At 44.7% G+C, this 14,095-nt stretch overlaps 1 protein-coding gene across 3 annotated transcripts in view; it reads left to right on the top strand.

Moving 5' to 3' along the window:
- The window catches only part of LOC106590282 (collagen alpha-1(XVIII) chain), an 81,814-nt gene that overhangs the window by 30,276 nt on the left and 37,443 nt on the right, over positions 1–14,095 (top strand). For all 3 annotated transcript variants that reach the window (XM_014181123.2, XM_014181124.2, XM_014181122.2), the window contains exons 3-5: positions 8,096–8,643; positions 12,050–12,124; positions 12,808–12,900. In XM_014181123.2, coding sequence (XP_014036598.1) covers positions 8,096–8,643; positions 12,050–12,124; positions 12,808–12,900 — 716 coding nt within the window. The remainder of the gene's footprint in view (positions 1–8,095; positions 8,644–12,049; positions 12,125–12,807; positions 12,901–14,095) is intronic.

Here is a 14,095-nt window from a genome sequence, read left to right as displayed (position 1 = left end):
CCAATTGTATGTCTGTGTGCAGTTTGAAGGAAGTGAAAGGTAGTTTTGTGAGCCATTGCTAACTAGACTTCCAGTCATTGCACTGACGCTAGTTACCAACTTCCTTCAAACTGCTCTCAGAGACATAAAAATGGTATCCAATAGTTCACCTGACTCTGGGTAAGTAGAAAAGGGCTAAATTGCCAGAATATTGCACTATCCCTTTAAAGTTTGATTAAAAATGTCCGTCTCCCTCTCCCTCCACCTGGCAGTCCATTCCAGGCTTAATGAAGGCACATGGTAGCGTAATCACTGTAAACCCCTGGACTGCTCCAGCTCCACTTAACCTGTCCAGAGCCTGTCTCTCACCACTGCCGTATTACCCCTCGACTCCTCCGTCTGCTGGGCCTCTCTCTGTCTGTAGTCATCCCCCTATGCAGCAAGTGTCTGCGGATGGTGTCAGCTAGGGCTGCAATGATATACACATACGTGTACAAAAGCACACACTCGACACAAGTCCAACAAAGGTAAAAAATGTGCACGCATGCACGAAACCTACACACACACACCACCACACACACACAAAGATGCTTTAGAGATATTCATTCCTTTGTGAATTCTTTCCATTCTGTACTTGGCACTCCACTATTGAAGAGAGATAGCAGGAAAGCAGCTAGCTATATATATATATGACTCCTGAAGGGCCAGAGGTCCTCGTCCATTGACCTTAACTCATCTACTCTAGACTCTGTGCATTAGAAAGGCATTAAATGTGCCCTATGTGCCTGATCCTACACTCTCAGAAAAAAAAGGTGCTATCTAGAACCTTAAAGGGTTCTTTGGCTGTCCCCATAGGAGAACCCTTTGAAGAATCCTTGTTGGTTCCAGGTAGAACCCTTATGGATCCAAGTAGGAACCATTTTGGGTTTGTCACGCTCATTCGTAGAGAAGGACCAAGGCACAGCGTGAGTAGCGTTCCACATCTTTATTTAAAAAAGTGAAACTTAGCAAAAATACAAAAAAACAATAAACGAAACGTGACTAAAGATGTGCTAAATGCACTAACTCAAAATAATATCCCACAAACACAGGTGGGAAAAACAACTACTTAAATATGATCCCCAATTAGAGACAACGATGACCAGCTGCCTCCAATTGGGAATCATACAACAACCCCAACGTAGGAAAAAGAAACTAGAACACAACATAGAAATAAATAAGCTAGATAAACCCCCCCAAGTCACGCCCTGACCTGCTCTACCATAGAAAATAAGAGCTCTCTATGGTCAGGACGTGACAGGGTTCCATGTATGACCCTCAGTGAAAAGGGTTCTACATGGAACCCAAAATGGTATTACCTGGAACCAAAAAGGGTTCTCCTATGCGAACAGCCTGAGAAGCCTTTTGGAACCCTTTTTTCTAAGGATGTAACTAGAGCTCTGTTAAATAACTGAAACGTTCACACAAATCTTCCATAGACATCATTTGCATGATGTGATTGTGAAAGAGTGAGTTATGCAAGATGAATTCAGTAGTCTTATAACCATGACAAATGACTTTTTCTCTCTCTGTCTATTGTAAAAATGGAGTTCAGTTATGTGGTGAATTTTGTTGATAGCTGCTAATTACTGTGTACTACTGTGTCTTCAAAACGACAAATGTTTTCACATCATTCAACACAGTGAATCTCTACTCCTCACAGATACTTTTTAAAGACCATGGCTGTTTGTTTCATTTCACACACAGGTTTCATTCACCTCCATGTAAGGCTTGACACCAATAGTCTGAGGAGTTCTCTAAAGCACAAGCATATCTAAGACCATGGGGCATTTTAAATAATGCCCTTTTGAGGCCTGAACTAAATCAGTCCCGGGAGAAAGGCTTCAGACTTTTAAACAGTCTAGTAGTCTAGTATTAAAGTGGTTATTGTTTTGCATTCCTTTATTTGCTAGCTACAGCCCGTTGGGTGAACAAATGTTGTGGTTAGCTTCCTCTGTGGCCAGCTTGTAACTCTCATTTCCATGTCCAGAGGAGAGACGCACAGTGGGGCTGGAGTTGGGTTTAGAGGGACAAAAGGGAGAACACTTTGACGATGACACACACATGCACGCACACACACACAAACACACACACATAAACACACACACACTCCCTCCAAGCCATTGCATTGTCAGCAATTTAACAGTTTGTGAGCTGTCTTCAGTCTGAAGGTGTGAGGGTTGAAGTCAGGTTAAAGGATCATGTTGTATCTGTACACACCAGTGTTTTACAGTATCATGCTACATTCCCCGTCAGAATGTTTCTGTCAGAAGTCCTCCAGTGATTGTTTGATATAGAAAGGGGCCTGTGGTTTCCTGTAGGCCTGTCCAAAGTAAACCTCATAATACTACTGTAATGGGATTAGTGGTTGGAGTTTTGACTGACTGAGAAACCTGGCTCAACAGGAGAAGGTTAAGTTACTGAAACACACACCAAACACACACGCGCAGGCGGGCAGGCATGCACGCACACAAACACACACATACACACACACACACACTGACTTAGAATACCTAATGATGAGCTGCAGACCATACTATTTACCAAGAGATTTTTCATCTATATCTTTAATTGCTGTCTATTTACCACCACGAAGTGATGCTGGCTCTAAGACCGCACTCAACGAGCTGTATAGGGCCATAAGCAAACAAGAAAATGCACATCCAGAGATGGCGCTTCTCTTGGCCAGTGATTTGTATGCAGGGAAACTGAAATCCGTTTTACATTATTTTTACCAGCATGTCACCTGTGCAGCTAGAGGTGACAAAGCTCTTGATCACCTTGACTCCACACTCAGAAATGCATACAAAGCTGTCCCTCGCCCTCCCTTTGGCAAATCCGACCACCAATCTATCCTCCTGATTCCTGCTTACAAGCAAAATCTCAAACAGGAAGTACCAGTGACACACTCAATACGGATGTGGTTCAATAAAGCGGATGCTAAACTACAGGACTCTTTCGCTAGCACAGACTGGAATATGTTCCAGGATTCATCCGATAACATTGAGGAGCATACCACATCAGTCACTGGCTTCATTAATAAGTGCATCGACAACTTTGTCGTCCCCACAGAGAACATACGTACATATCCCAATCAGAAACCATGGATTACAGGCAACATCTGCAATGAGCTAAAGGCTAGAACTGCCGTTTTCAAGGAGCGGGACACTAATCTGGACGTTTATAAGAAATCCTGCTACGACCTCCGACGAGTCAGCAAACAGGCAAAGTGTCAATACAGGATCTAATCCTACTATGCCGGCTCTGACGCTCGTCGGATGTGGCAGGGCTTGCAAACTATCACAGATAACAAAGGGAACCCCAGCCACGAGCTTCCCAGTGACGCGAGCCTGCCAGATGTGCTTTATGCCTTATATTCTCCCTTCGAGGCAAGCAACACTGAACCATGCATGAGAGCACCAGCTGTTCTGGACAACTGCGTGATCTCACTCTCCGTAGCCGATGTGACTAAGACCTTTATACAAGTTAACATTCACAAGGCCGTGGGGCCAGATGGATTACCAGGACGTGTACTCAGAGCATGCACTGCTTAGCTGCCAAGTGTCTTTACTGGCATTTTCAACCTCTCCTTGACCCTGTCTATAATACCTACATGTTTCAAGCAGACCACCATAGTTCCTGTGCCCAAGAACGCCAAGATAACCTGTCTAAATTACTATCGCGCTGCGTAGCACTGTAGCCATGAAATGCGTTGAATGGATGGTCAGGGCTCACATCAACACCATCATCCCAGACACCCTGGACCCACTCCAATTCACATACCTCCCCAACAGATCCACAGATGATATTTCTTCCACACTGCCCTCTCCCACCCGGAAAAGAGGAACACCTACGTGAGAATGTTGTTCATTGACTACAGCCCAGCTTTCCACACCATAGAGCCCTCCAAGCTCATCACTAAGCTCAGGACCCTGGGACTGAAGACCTCCCTCTGCAACTGGATTCTGGACTTCCTGACGGGCCGCATCCAGGTGGTAAGGGTAGGCAACAACACATCCGCCATGCTGACCCTCAACATGGGGGACGGAGTCATAAAAACTCATTTTTCAACAATTCCACAAATTTCTTGTCAACAAACTATAGTTTTGGCAAGTCAGTTAGGACATATACTTTGTGCATGACACAAGTAATTTTTCCAACAATTGTTTACAGATTATTTCACTTACATAATAGTGTTATGTGTTATTCATGATTATTTCACTTACAATTCCAGTGGGTCAGAAGTTTACATACGCTTAGTTGACTGTGCCTTTAACCAGCTTGGAAAATTCCAGAAAATGATGTCATGGCCTTAGAAGCTTCTGATAATTGACAGGCTAATTGACATCATTTGAGTCAATTGGAGGTTTACCTGTGGATGTATTTCAAGGCCTACCTTCAAACTCAGTGCCTCTTCGCTTGACATCATGGGAAAATCAAAAGAAATCAGCCAAGACCTCAGAAAATAAATTGTAGACCTCCACAAACAAGTCTAGATCATCCTGGGGAGCAATTTACAGATTGGTCACGAATGGGTCTTCCAAATGGACAATGACCCCAAGCATACTTCCAAAGTTGTGGCAAAATGGCTTAAGGACAACAAAGTCAAGGTATTGGAGTGGCCATCACAAAGCCCTGACCTCAATCCTATAGAAAATGTGTGGGCAGAACAGAAAAAGCATGTGCGAGCAAGGAGGCCTACAAACCTGACTCAGTTACACCAGCTCTGTCAGAAGGATGGGCCAAAATTCACCCAACTTATTGTGGGAACGCTACCCAAAACGTTTGACCCAAGTTAAACAATTTAAAGACAATGCTACCAAATACTAGTTGAGTGTATATTAACTTCTGACCCACTGGGAATGTGATGAAAGAAATCAAATCTGAAATAAATCATTCTCTCTACTATTATTCTGACATTTCACATTCTTAAAATAAAGTGGTGATCCTAACTGACCTAAGACAGTTCTTACTAGGATTACATTTCAGGAATTGTGAAAAACTGAGTTTAAATGTATTTGGCTAAGGTGTATGTAATCTTCCGACTTCAACTGTACATATCTACCTCTATCACTCCACTATCCCTGCACATTGTAAATATGGTACTGCAACTGACTGACCCTGTATATAGTATGCTTATTTACTTTCTTGTGTTTTTCGTATTTGTATTTATTGTGTGTTTTTGTTCTACATTAAGTTATTTTTGTGTTACATTGCTATTGATTACTGCATTGCTCGGTTTAGAGCTTGCAAGAAAGGCATTTCCTTGTACTTGTGCACCTGACATTAACATTTGAAACTTGAAAGAACAACATTTCCCTCAACGTCAGCAAGACAAAGGAGCTGATCGTGGACCACAGGAAACGGAGGGCCAAGCAGGCTCCCATCCACATCGACAAGGCTGTAGTGGACCAGGTTGAGAGCTTGAAGTTACTCTGTGTCCACATCACTAAGGAATTAACACACACACCAACACAGTCGTGAAGAAGGCACGACAATGCCTCTTCCACCACCAGGAGGCTGAAAAGATTTGGCATGGGCCCTCAAATCCTCAAAAAGTTATACCACTGTACCATTGACAGCATTTTCACTGGTTGTATCACCGCTTGCTATGGCAACTGCTTTGCATCCGACCACAAGTCGCTACAGAGGGTAGTGTATAAGGCCCAGTACATCACAAGGCCGAGCTCCATGCAATCAAGGACCTCTATACCAGGCGGTGACAGAGGAAGGCCCTACAAATTCTCAAAGACTCCAGCCACCCAAGTCATAGACTGTTCTCTCTGGTACCGCACAGCAAGCAGTACCGATGCACCAGATCTGGAAACAACAGGACCCTGAACAGCTTCTACCTCCAAGCCATAAGACTTCTAAATAGTTAACCAAATAGCTACCCAGACTATCTGAATTGACCACCCTTCGCACTTCACAAACTCTGCTGCTACTGCTTATTATCTATCCTGTTGCCTAGTCACTTTACTTCTTCCTATATGTACATATCTATCTCAATTACCTCATACCCCTGCACATCAACTCAGTACTGGTACCCTGTATATACAGCCAAGTTATTGTTACTCATTCTGTGTTTATTCCTTGTGTTATTATCTTTCAATTATTTTTCTATTTTTCTCTCTGCATTGTCGGGATTAAGCATTTCACTGTTAGTCTACACCTATTGTTTACGAAGCGTGTGACAAGTACAGTTTGATTTGATTTGACACACACTGATAAAGCATGATCTGGCTCGGGATTGAATGTGTTTTAAATAGTGCTTAATCCACACTGTCTTCTCAAAAGCTCACATAGGAGATGCTGTACAAAGCACATTTCCCTCAGAGTCTGAGGTTGCTCCCTTACCAAATTTAATTGGGCGCAATATTATCATTTATTTGAATTGCATAACCTAAGCAAGACGAATTAGCTGTTATGTGCACTGAATGAAATTGTGCGGAGACTGTATAACTGGGCTATACTGTATGTGCAGATGGTAACAGTCTAGTCCCTGCCAAAATAACGCAGTGCTCTGAGTCCAGGGCACATTACACACTCCTCAAAATGCAATGACCCACTTAGGAAATTACCCCCGAGGGAGATTCCTAAGGAACGATGGATGACCACTTGGATAGAAAACAGTCATGGATAAACACACACATGCAGAACACACACATGCAGAACACACACACACACACACACACACACACACACACACACACACACACACACACACACGATGCCATGCACCCATATGGCTAATAAGCAACATGCGAAGCTAGCAGCGAAAACTTCCGTTACGCAATGCCCAAAAACTGCTTCCAAACACCCTCTAGCTAACGAACCAGGGGGGTTTGGAGTGTTAATTAATTGGTCATTCATTCTAGTGGTCTTTATTCTGGCACTGTGGTTATATTACCCTACAATTACTTATAGCGCTTCTATCATGGTATTGCCCAGTAGATTGAGACATACTGTATGCACACTGAAATGATTAATCTGTGACTTGAAGTGAATCTGAGGTACTTGCTACTTTGATGGTGATGTCTTAGTCCAGGTGATGTTTGTCCTATCAACGCCAGGTGTCTATCATTCCGCCAATGATGATGTCACACCTGGTTCCGTACAGTAAGTTGGTCTTGCGTCATGGGAACCTGCATCTGCCAAAGAGTGCTGTGTGATTTCTCCAGCTGCTCCCCCATCTGTTGTTATGTCACTGGGTGGGCGAGGACTATTTAGAATTTTGGCCTCTCTTCCATGACACCAGTAAAACATGCACTCAGACCAAGGGTTAAGGTTTACTAGGGACACTGGCTTGAAGAAGCCTGAGAGGTGACGGACATTAAGGACTGCGTGAAAGCATGCCTATCTGTCTGTGTCTCTCTATGGGGAGCTAGCGCTAGCCTAACACTGTGGGTTAGCCTAGCGGTATGGGTTAGCCTAGCGCTGTGGGTTAGCCTAGCAGTGTGGGCTAGCCTATTGGTGTGGGTTAGCCTAGCAGTGTGGGCTAGCCTAGCGGTGCTAAGCCCATTTTACAGGAGCAGCCTGGACCCGGTGTGTGTATTAGTCTACACTAATGCCTTCCAGATGAACATGCCTTATCCTGCTATACAGTCTCACAAAACAGATGATTGTTCTACGGGTTCTCCCTCCTAACGAGGACCATGTGTGGTGGGGAGTGTGTGTGAGTGTATAGAGATGCATGTGGAGAAGGACTGGGATGGAAGGAGTGAAGTATGGTAATGCTTCCACGTACTCATCCTCTTGGCAAATTAGGTGAAACTGTGGCAGATTTGAGATCCACTGAAGCGGAAAGTAATGGTTGGAAATAAAAGCACAAGACCGATCACCTTCACAATGCAGAAAGAAAGATGAGGGGACAGGGTTAGTCAGTGCAGTGCAGCACAGTTTGCGGACCAATTTGTCATCGGTATTAATATTCAGAATCATGAATTCATTGTGAATATACACATAATTAACTCATCAGGTCTTTATATGAAGGAATGTGCTATCCTATCCATGTACTATGTCATATTCCTGTCCTATTCATGTGATTTAATACAGTATTTGATTGTGTGTGTTTCAGAGCGGGGCTCCCAGGGCCAGATAGACCTGACCGAGCTGATCGGCGTTCCTCTCCCCCCATCGGTCTCCTTCATCACAGGGTTCGAGGGCTACCCGGCCTACAGCTTCGGGCCCGACGCCAACGTGGGCCGCCTCACCAAGTCCTTCATCCCCGACCCCTTCTACCGCGACTTTGCCATGACCGTCACCGCCAAGCCCACCACGCAGCGCGGTGGGGTCCTCTTCGCAATCACCGACGCCTACCAGCGAGTGGTGCACCTGGGGGTGGCGTTGAGCCCCGTGGAGGATGGGTCTCAGCGGGTGCTCCTTTACTACACCGACCCGGGGGATGGGCGCACCAAGGAGGCGGCCAGCTTCAAGCTGGGTGACCTGACGGGGAGGTGGGCCCGCTTCACGCTGACGGTGCAGGGGTCGGAGGTGCGCCTCTACATGGACTGTGAGGAGTACCACCGCGTGGCCTTCCAGAGGAGCCCGGAGCCCCTCACCTTTGAGGCCAGCTCGGGCATCTTCGTGGGCAACGCCGGTGGCACAGGGCTGGACAGGTTTGTGGTAAGTTGACGTGTGGGGTGTTGTTTTTGTGTATGAGTGGAGGTGTTGGGGGGGTTCTTTTACGTTGGTTAGGCCTATAGTGTGTTTGTGTTTAGTGTCCTCTGCTTGGTTTTCATGCGCCTGCGCATGGTTGCTGTTTGGCTGTTGGGCAATGCAAGCCAAGGCCTCAACCCTTCCAGAATGAAATCAGATCTCGCTCTGATTCAAATGTTCGATTCCATAATGATTTTCCTCAGCACTACGATGATTAAATTGAGCCTGTGCCCCAAACCCAATAGTAATGAGTCCCAAAACGGAGTGTTCAGAAGTGGTCATCGGGGCTTGCCACAGGCAGGGAGCATGGCTCATAGGCTTCGAATGACTTCACGGTCGATTGCCTGGGAAAGAGACAGTAGGGTGAGTCAGTGTGGAGAACTTGACTAAGAGCTGGGCTCACCACTTCTGCTGACATCCTGGTCAGCCATTTTGATTTTAAGGCATGAAAAACATGACTGTAAACCCTGATGCAACATAATGGCAATAGCAGAGGATAGAGGACTGAATGACCTATACATCTTCGTAAGATATACAATAAATGCTATAGATTAGCATGTGAATGCTTGTGGAATGAACATATCGTGCCACAAACCAGTGTTCACTTAGCCGGAGAGTGTTTACTTAACTCTGAATTTGTTTTAAAATGTTTAGATGAAGAGTAAATGGAAATTGCTTAGCTAGTTTTCAGTCAGACTACGTATGAGTGACTCGAACCCGGCTCTTCTACAAGCCACAAGACTGTGTTATCCCACTGACCTAAATCCTAGGCATTACGATGCAGTTTATTTCACCCTTAGATATAAAATAACCAATCTGATGCTACTTCCACTCCACCGTACCATTACTTAATGTTGTACTAATCTAAACGGAATGGATGAACTAATAAATCATTGCCTGCTTCAGTTTTAAATTGCACCAAAAAGCTATTTTCAAGCAGCTATTTTCCTCTCGTTAAAGTTTAATTGGAGCAATGGGTTGGTAGATTCCAAGAAATACAGTTAACGTAGGGGAGAGGAGCAGGATACTCTCTCTCTTCCAACCTGCTTGTTTCAACCTGCACCAGCCTATCTCTTCTCACTTAGCACCCGGGAACAGGCTTCTTGCTGATCAGAGCCTATCAAAATATAAATCACTCTGTTCATTGCTCATCTTCCTTTAGTCCTCTCTCTTTCTCTTGCTCTGCCAAGAGCGTGCGTGCGCATGAGTGTGTGAGTGTGCGTGTGCGCGTGCACATGCACGTGCGTGTGCGGGCTTGCAGCCGGGCAGGCAGTGGTTTGGGACCAGTGGTCTTCATTAACAGCCGGTTCTGATAGTGACTCCCATGTTTCTTTTATTTCTAAATATATTTAAGCGTTAGCTAAAATCTTGCGAAGAGACTTTGTGTAACCCTGACGTAAGCAGCATATGTTTTAGATGTTCTACTTGATAGGACCATTCATTGCATAACTTATCATCACAACACAAGACCTTTGCGTCTGCTGTCTTTGCAACGGTTACTTGGTTCCAACAGACATGGTTGTTTATACAATGTGGTGGTTTGTGCTGCGAGGAAAACCCTCATCTTGCTGGGTGCCAGTCGGTGTCTGCTGTAGCCAGCTTGTTGTTACCCTGCCAAACAGTGTGCAGAAAAGTTTAGTCAGTCTAGCCAATGCTACTCAGATTACAGGCAGGCCGTGTGATAACGTTACTGATCCAGTAAGGTCTGAGGAAGAGAGAGGTACACCACTCCCCCCTCCTCCCCGTCTGCAGCCAAGAGACAATCCAGCTCAGCTGAGACATGGCTCCCTGTGCCAATGGCCACATCCCCATCCTCAGAAATCTAAGCTCTCTACTCACTCCCCTCCGCCACAGGGCTGCATACTGTTACCATACTAAGCGTACCCTCTAGCTGAGGGTAGCTGCTTCTAGCTGCTTTTATCTGTGCCTTCTTTCGTTTACTGTAAATCTCCCTTTTCTAAAAGAATGTGTATTTACAAGTTGCATTTTATTGTTCAGCTTTGACTGCTATATTTGTGTTTACTTGATCGTGTCAAATCTGTTTACTTCATTCTTCTGCTGTTGATGCTTATTTTTGTGTTTATGTCTGCGTCCTGTTAAATTAGTAACATATAGCCAATAGTGGACATGGATCAAAACAACACTATTGTGGGGGCGATGCTCTACAGTATGTACTGTTTGTGTGTGTGTGGCGTCTGAGGAGTCGGGATTAACATAAAACGGCAAAAATGAAGAATATCCGATTCACATTGGACAGTATAGTTAAATTCTATGACTTTGTCTTTGCTCAGTTACGTCATCGTAGGGGTGAAAAGCAACATCAGTAGTCTACCATAGCATTCCAGCAATATTACAGATCAGGGGTGGGATTCGGCCCTTAGAGCAGCTTTTAAAGTCTCGCCCATCAGGCACTGGTATCACACACAGCGAGCAACGCACACAAACACATACAATCACATGCGATCACACAGCCGCTGATCAGTATGGGTCAGCAGCATCCCCTGTAGTTCACAGCTTCAGTGTTTAGCTGGGTTTCCCAAACTGGGTCCTCGGGACCCCAGGGGGTGCACTTTTTGGATTCTGCCCTAGCACTACACAGCTGATTCAAAACATCAACCAATCATCAGCTGAAGGCGATTGATGGTAGTGTTTCCTATTTGGAAGGTTCACTGATCGCAATGTGTTTAATTCAAGTTTAATTCAACAAAATGCTTGATTGTGCTGTACCGCACTCTTCTCACGTTCTTTTTCTATTCAAACATTAAGATTGATCTCAGAAAAGCTCATGAAACTTTGAAGGAATCAGCGCTCGCTGTTGCATGGCACATTTGTTGTTTATCTGCAAACTCTGTTTACAGCATCAACAGATGGACTTGATTTGGTTGACCCAGATTGATCCTGCCTCGCTTCTCCCTCCCCTTCTCTCCTCTTTTCTCCCCCTCTCCCCTCCACTTGTTTCCTAGAAGATTTGTTGGATTAAAAACAGGTGTTTGTCCTCTGGATAGAACCCATAAATAGATTTACCATGCCTTTGTCCATCTGCAACACTCCTGTTATTCATTGCTAGTGTGGGATCTCTGTTCTGTTCGAGTTACAGCAGTTTAAAGGTTGCTTGTCTTGAACAGTTATTGTCAGTAAGGCTAGAGGCACCTGTTCGCCATACTTGAAATGCTGATTTCTATTTCAGTAAAAGGTTGTGGAATGGTATTACTGATGGAGAGTGAGAGTGGTCATCCATTTGGTGTGTGTGTGTGTGTGTGTGTGTGTGTGTGTGTGTGTGTGTGTGTGTGTGTGTTTTGTTATTGTGACTTACCGGCTCTCTCTCTCTCTCTCTCTCTCTCTCTCTCTCTCTCTCTCTCTCTCTCCCCCCCAGGGTTCTATTCAGCAGCTGGTTCTGAAGGGGGACCCCACAGCTCCAGATGACCAGTGTGAGGAGGACGACCCCTATGTGAGTGTGTCCCCTCAATCCCAATACTCTACCTTTAAGGACAATTCCACCCAAAAACTATCTTTTGGTATTTGGTTAGTCCATTTACTATTTGAAAGAATGCAATGAGAGGCTATTTAAGGCTGTTGGAGCAGTATTTGTGGTTAACACCAGAGACAGTGGTAAAGTACTGTACAGGGGCTAGCCTAGCTGCAAGGTTCACTGATATCGTCAAAGCTTGAGGTAGAAGTTGCCTCCAACAGGTGTGCTTGGATCTAAAACTATTATGAAAATGTTAAATCTGACCTTGAATCAGCGCTAATGGGCTGAACTACTACCTTCTCCATCAAACCTGAGAAAGGCTCATGATGAATGGGCTCATCACCCCCTCTTGTGGTTGTGAGAGAGCATCACAGGACTGTGTGATCGAGTCTGGTCTGCAGCCTGCAGGGCTTTACAGATTGTTTTGGTTGATTAGATTTCTTTGTATTTTTCCCCCCTCTGTTTTTATCTCTGTTTTTTTTAAGTATTTCCACATGCATAAGCCTGAGTTATTGCTACTTGGAAAAGCATTAGATAATTGGCTTGTGATTGAATATGTAAAAAAAAAAAAAAAAAGAGATCGCAAATTCATGAGTCATAATTGAAATGGTATGTTATGACAAGGTTGTTACTAGAGTAATTCCATTGTTATTCTCTTTCAGGCGTCTGGGTATGGGAGTGGAGACGACTCCTTCGATGACACAGAAACTATGGATGAAGTGAAGAAGGTAGTGGAGGAGAGAGAGTACATTATGGTGAGTGACACACACACACGCACGCACGCACGCACGTACAGACCCAACCATGTACAGTATATTAACATGTAGACATCTTTTATCCCACAAGGATAGTTTACGAAATACTTCAATTGAAACGTCAACAAAATGTACACCTTCAAAATCCATACGTCCACAGTGTTTTTACAGTACATCCAGAATCAAAGGGCCTGGGATCAATCCAATTCAAAAATGTCCTCCTAATAGGGCCAGTTAGGTGGGAGACGTGGATATATGCCGTTCCTCCTGCCAGCTTCTCCGTGTGAGAAATGCTCTTAGCTCAGCCAGATCTGGGCTGATGTTCTTGGACTGCGTCTGGGAGGAAAACGTTTCCTCTTCTGAATATCAGCTGCTTTTTGACACATCTGTGCTCCACTCCCCCATATCTCACCACTGCCATTTAGATAAGAACACATTGGTTATTCCCAGAGGTGGAAATGAAGCCAGCTCGTTTGATATGGAGTCTATTAGAAAAGGTCAGAGTGAGTTCTGCATCCAAAAACATGTTACTGTCTGTCTCACTCCCACTCCTCTGCTGCATCCCCCTGCCCGTTTGGAGCGAGATGTATTGGTCTTTAACGTGAAGGACATTTTCATGCCTCAAATAATCATCTAAAGTTGACAGACACATCCCATGCTATATGTCGTGGAGATCATGCTTTGTTGACAAGATACTTGCACCGTCTAACTATCCCTTTGACACTGCCTTCCGTCATCTTTTCAGTGCATTGAACTTTCACATGGACACCAAGCAGACTGCTTAACATCACAACTGCTTAGTCATTCACTGATGCTTGGCAGAGTTTCTCTTCCAATTTCCCATTAGCTTTTTCTCTCCAATTACCAGGGAATGGATATGATCTGAAAGAATGTGATGAGATCAAGAGTTCAGTAGGAGAGAACACGCAGTGTTCAGATCAATGGGAATTTTCTAGGACACTTCAGGGAAGCACACTTCTAAGTACAAGGAGAGTAGTAGCCCAACTTTGAAGCACCACATGGTTGTGGTTAGTCAGTTAGGCAACACACTACCAAGGTTACTTACTTCTCTCTCTCCCCTTCTCTCTCTTGTGGTCTCTCTCTCTCTCTCTCTCTCTCTCTCTCTCTCTGTCTCTCTTTCATTCTCTCTCTCTCTCTCTGTCTCTGTCTCCCTCATTCTGTTTCTGTCTCTCAT

The sequence above is a fragment of the Salmo salar genome, chromosome ssa29, assembly GCF_905237065.1.
Source record: "Salmo salar chromosome ssa29, Ssal_v3.1, whole genome shotgun sequence".
NCBI lineage: Eukaryota > Metazoa > Chordata > Actinopteri > Salmoniformes > Salmonidae > Salmo > Salmo salar.
This window is presented reverse-complemented; position numbering and strand designations above follow the sequence as displayed.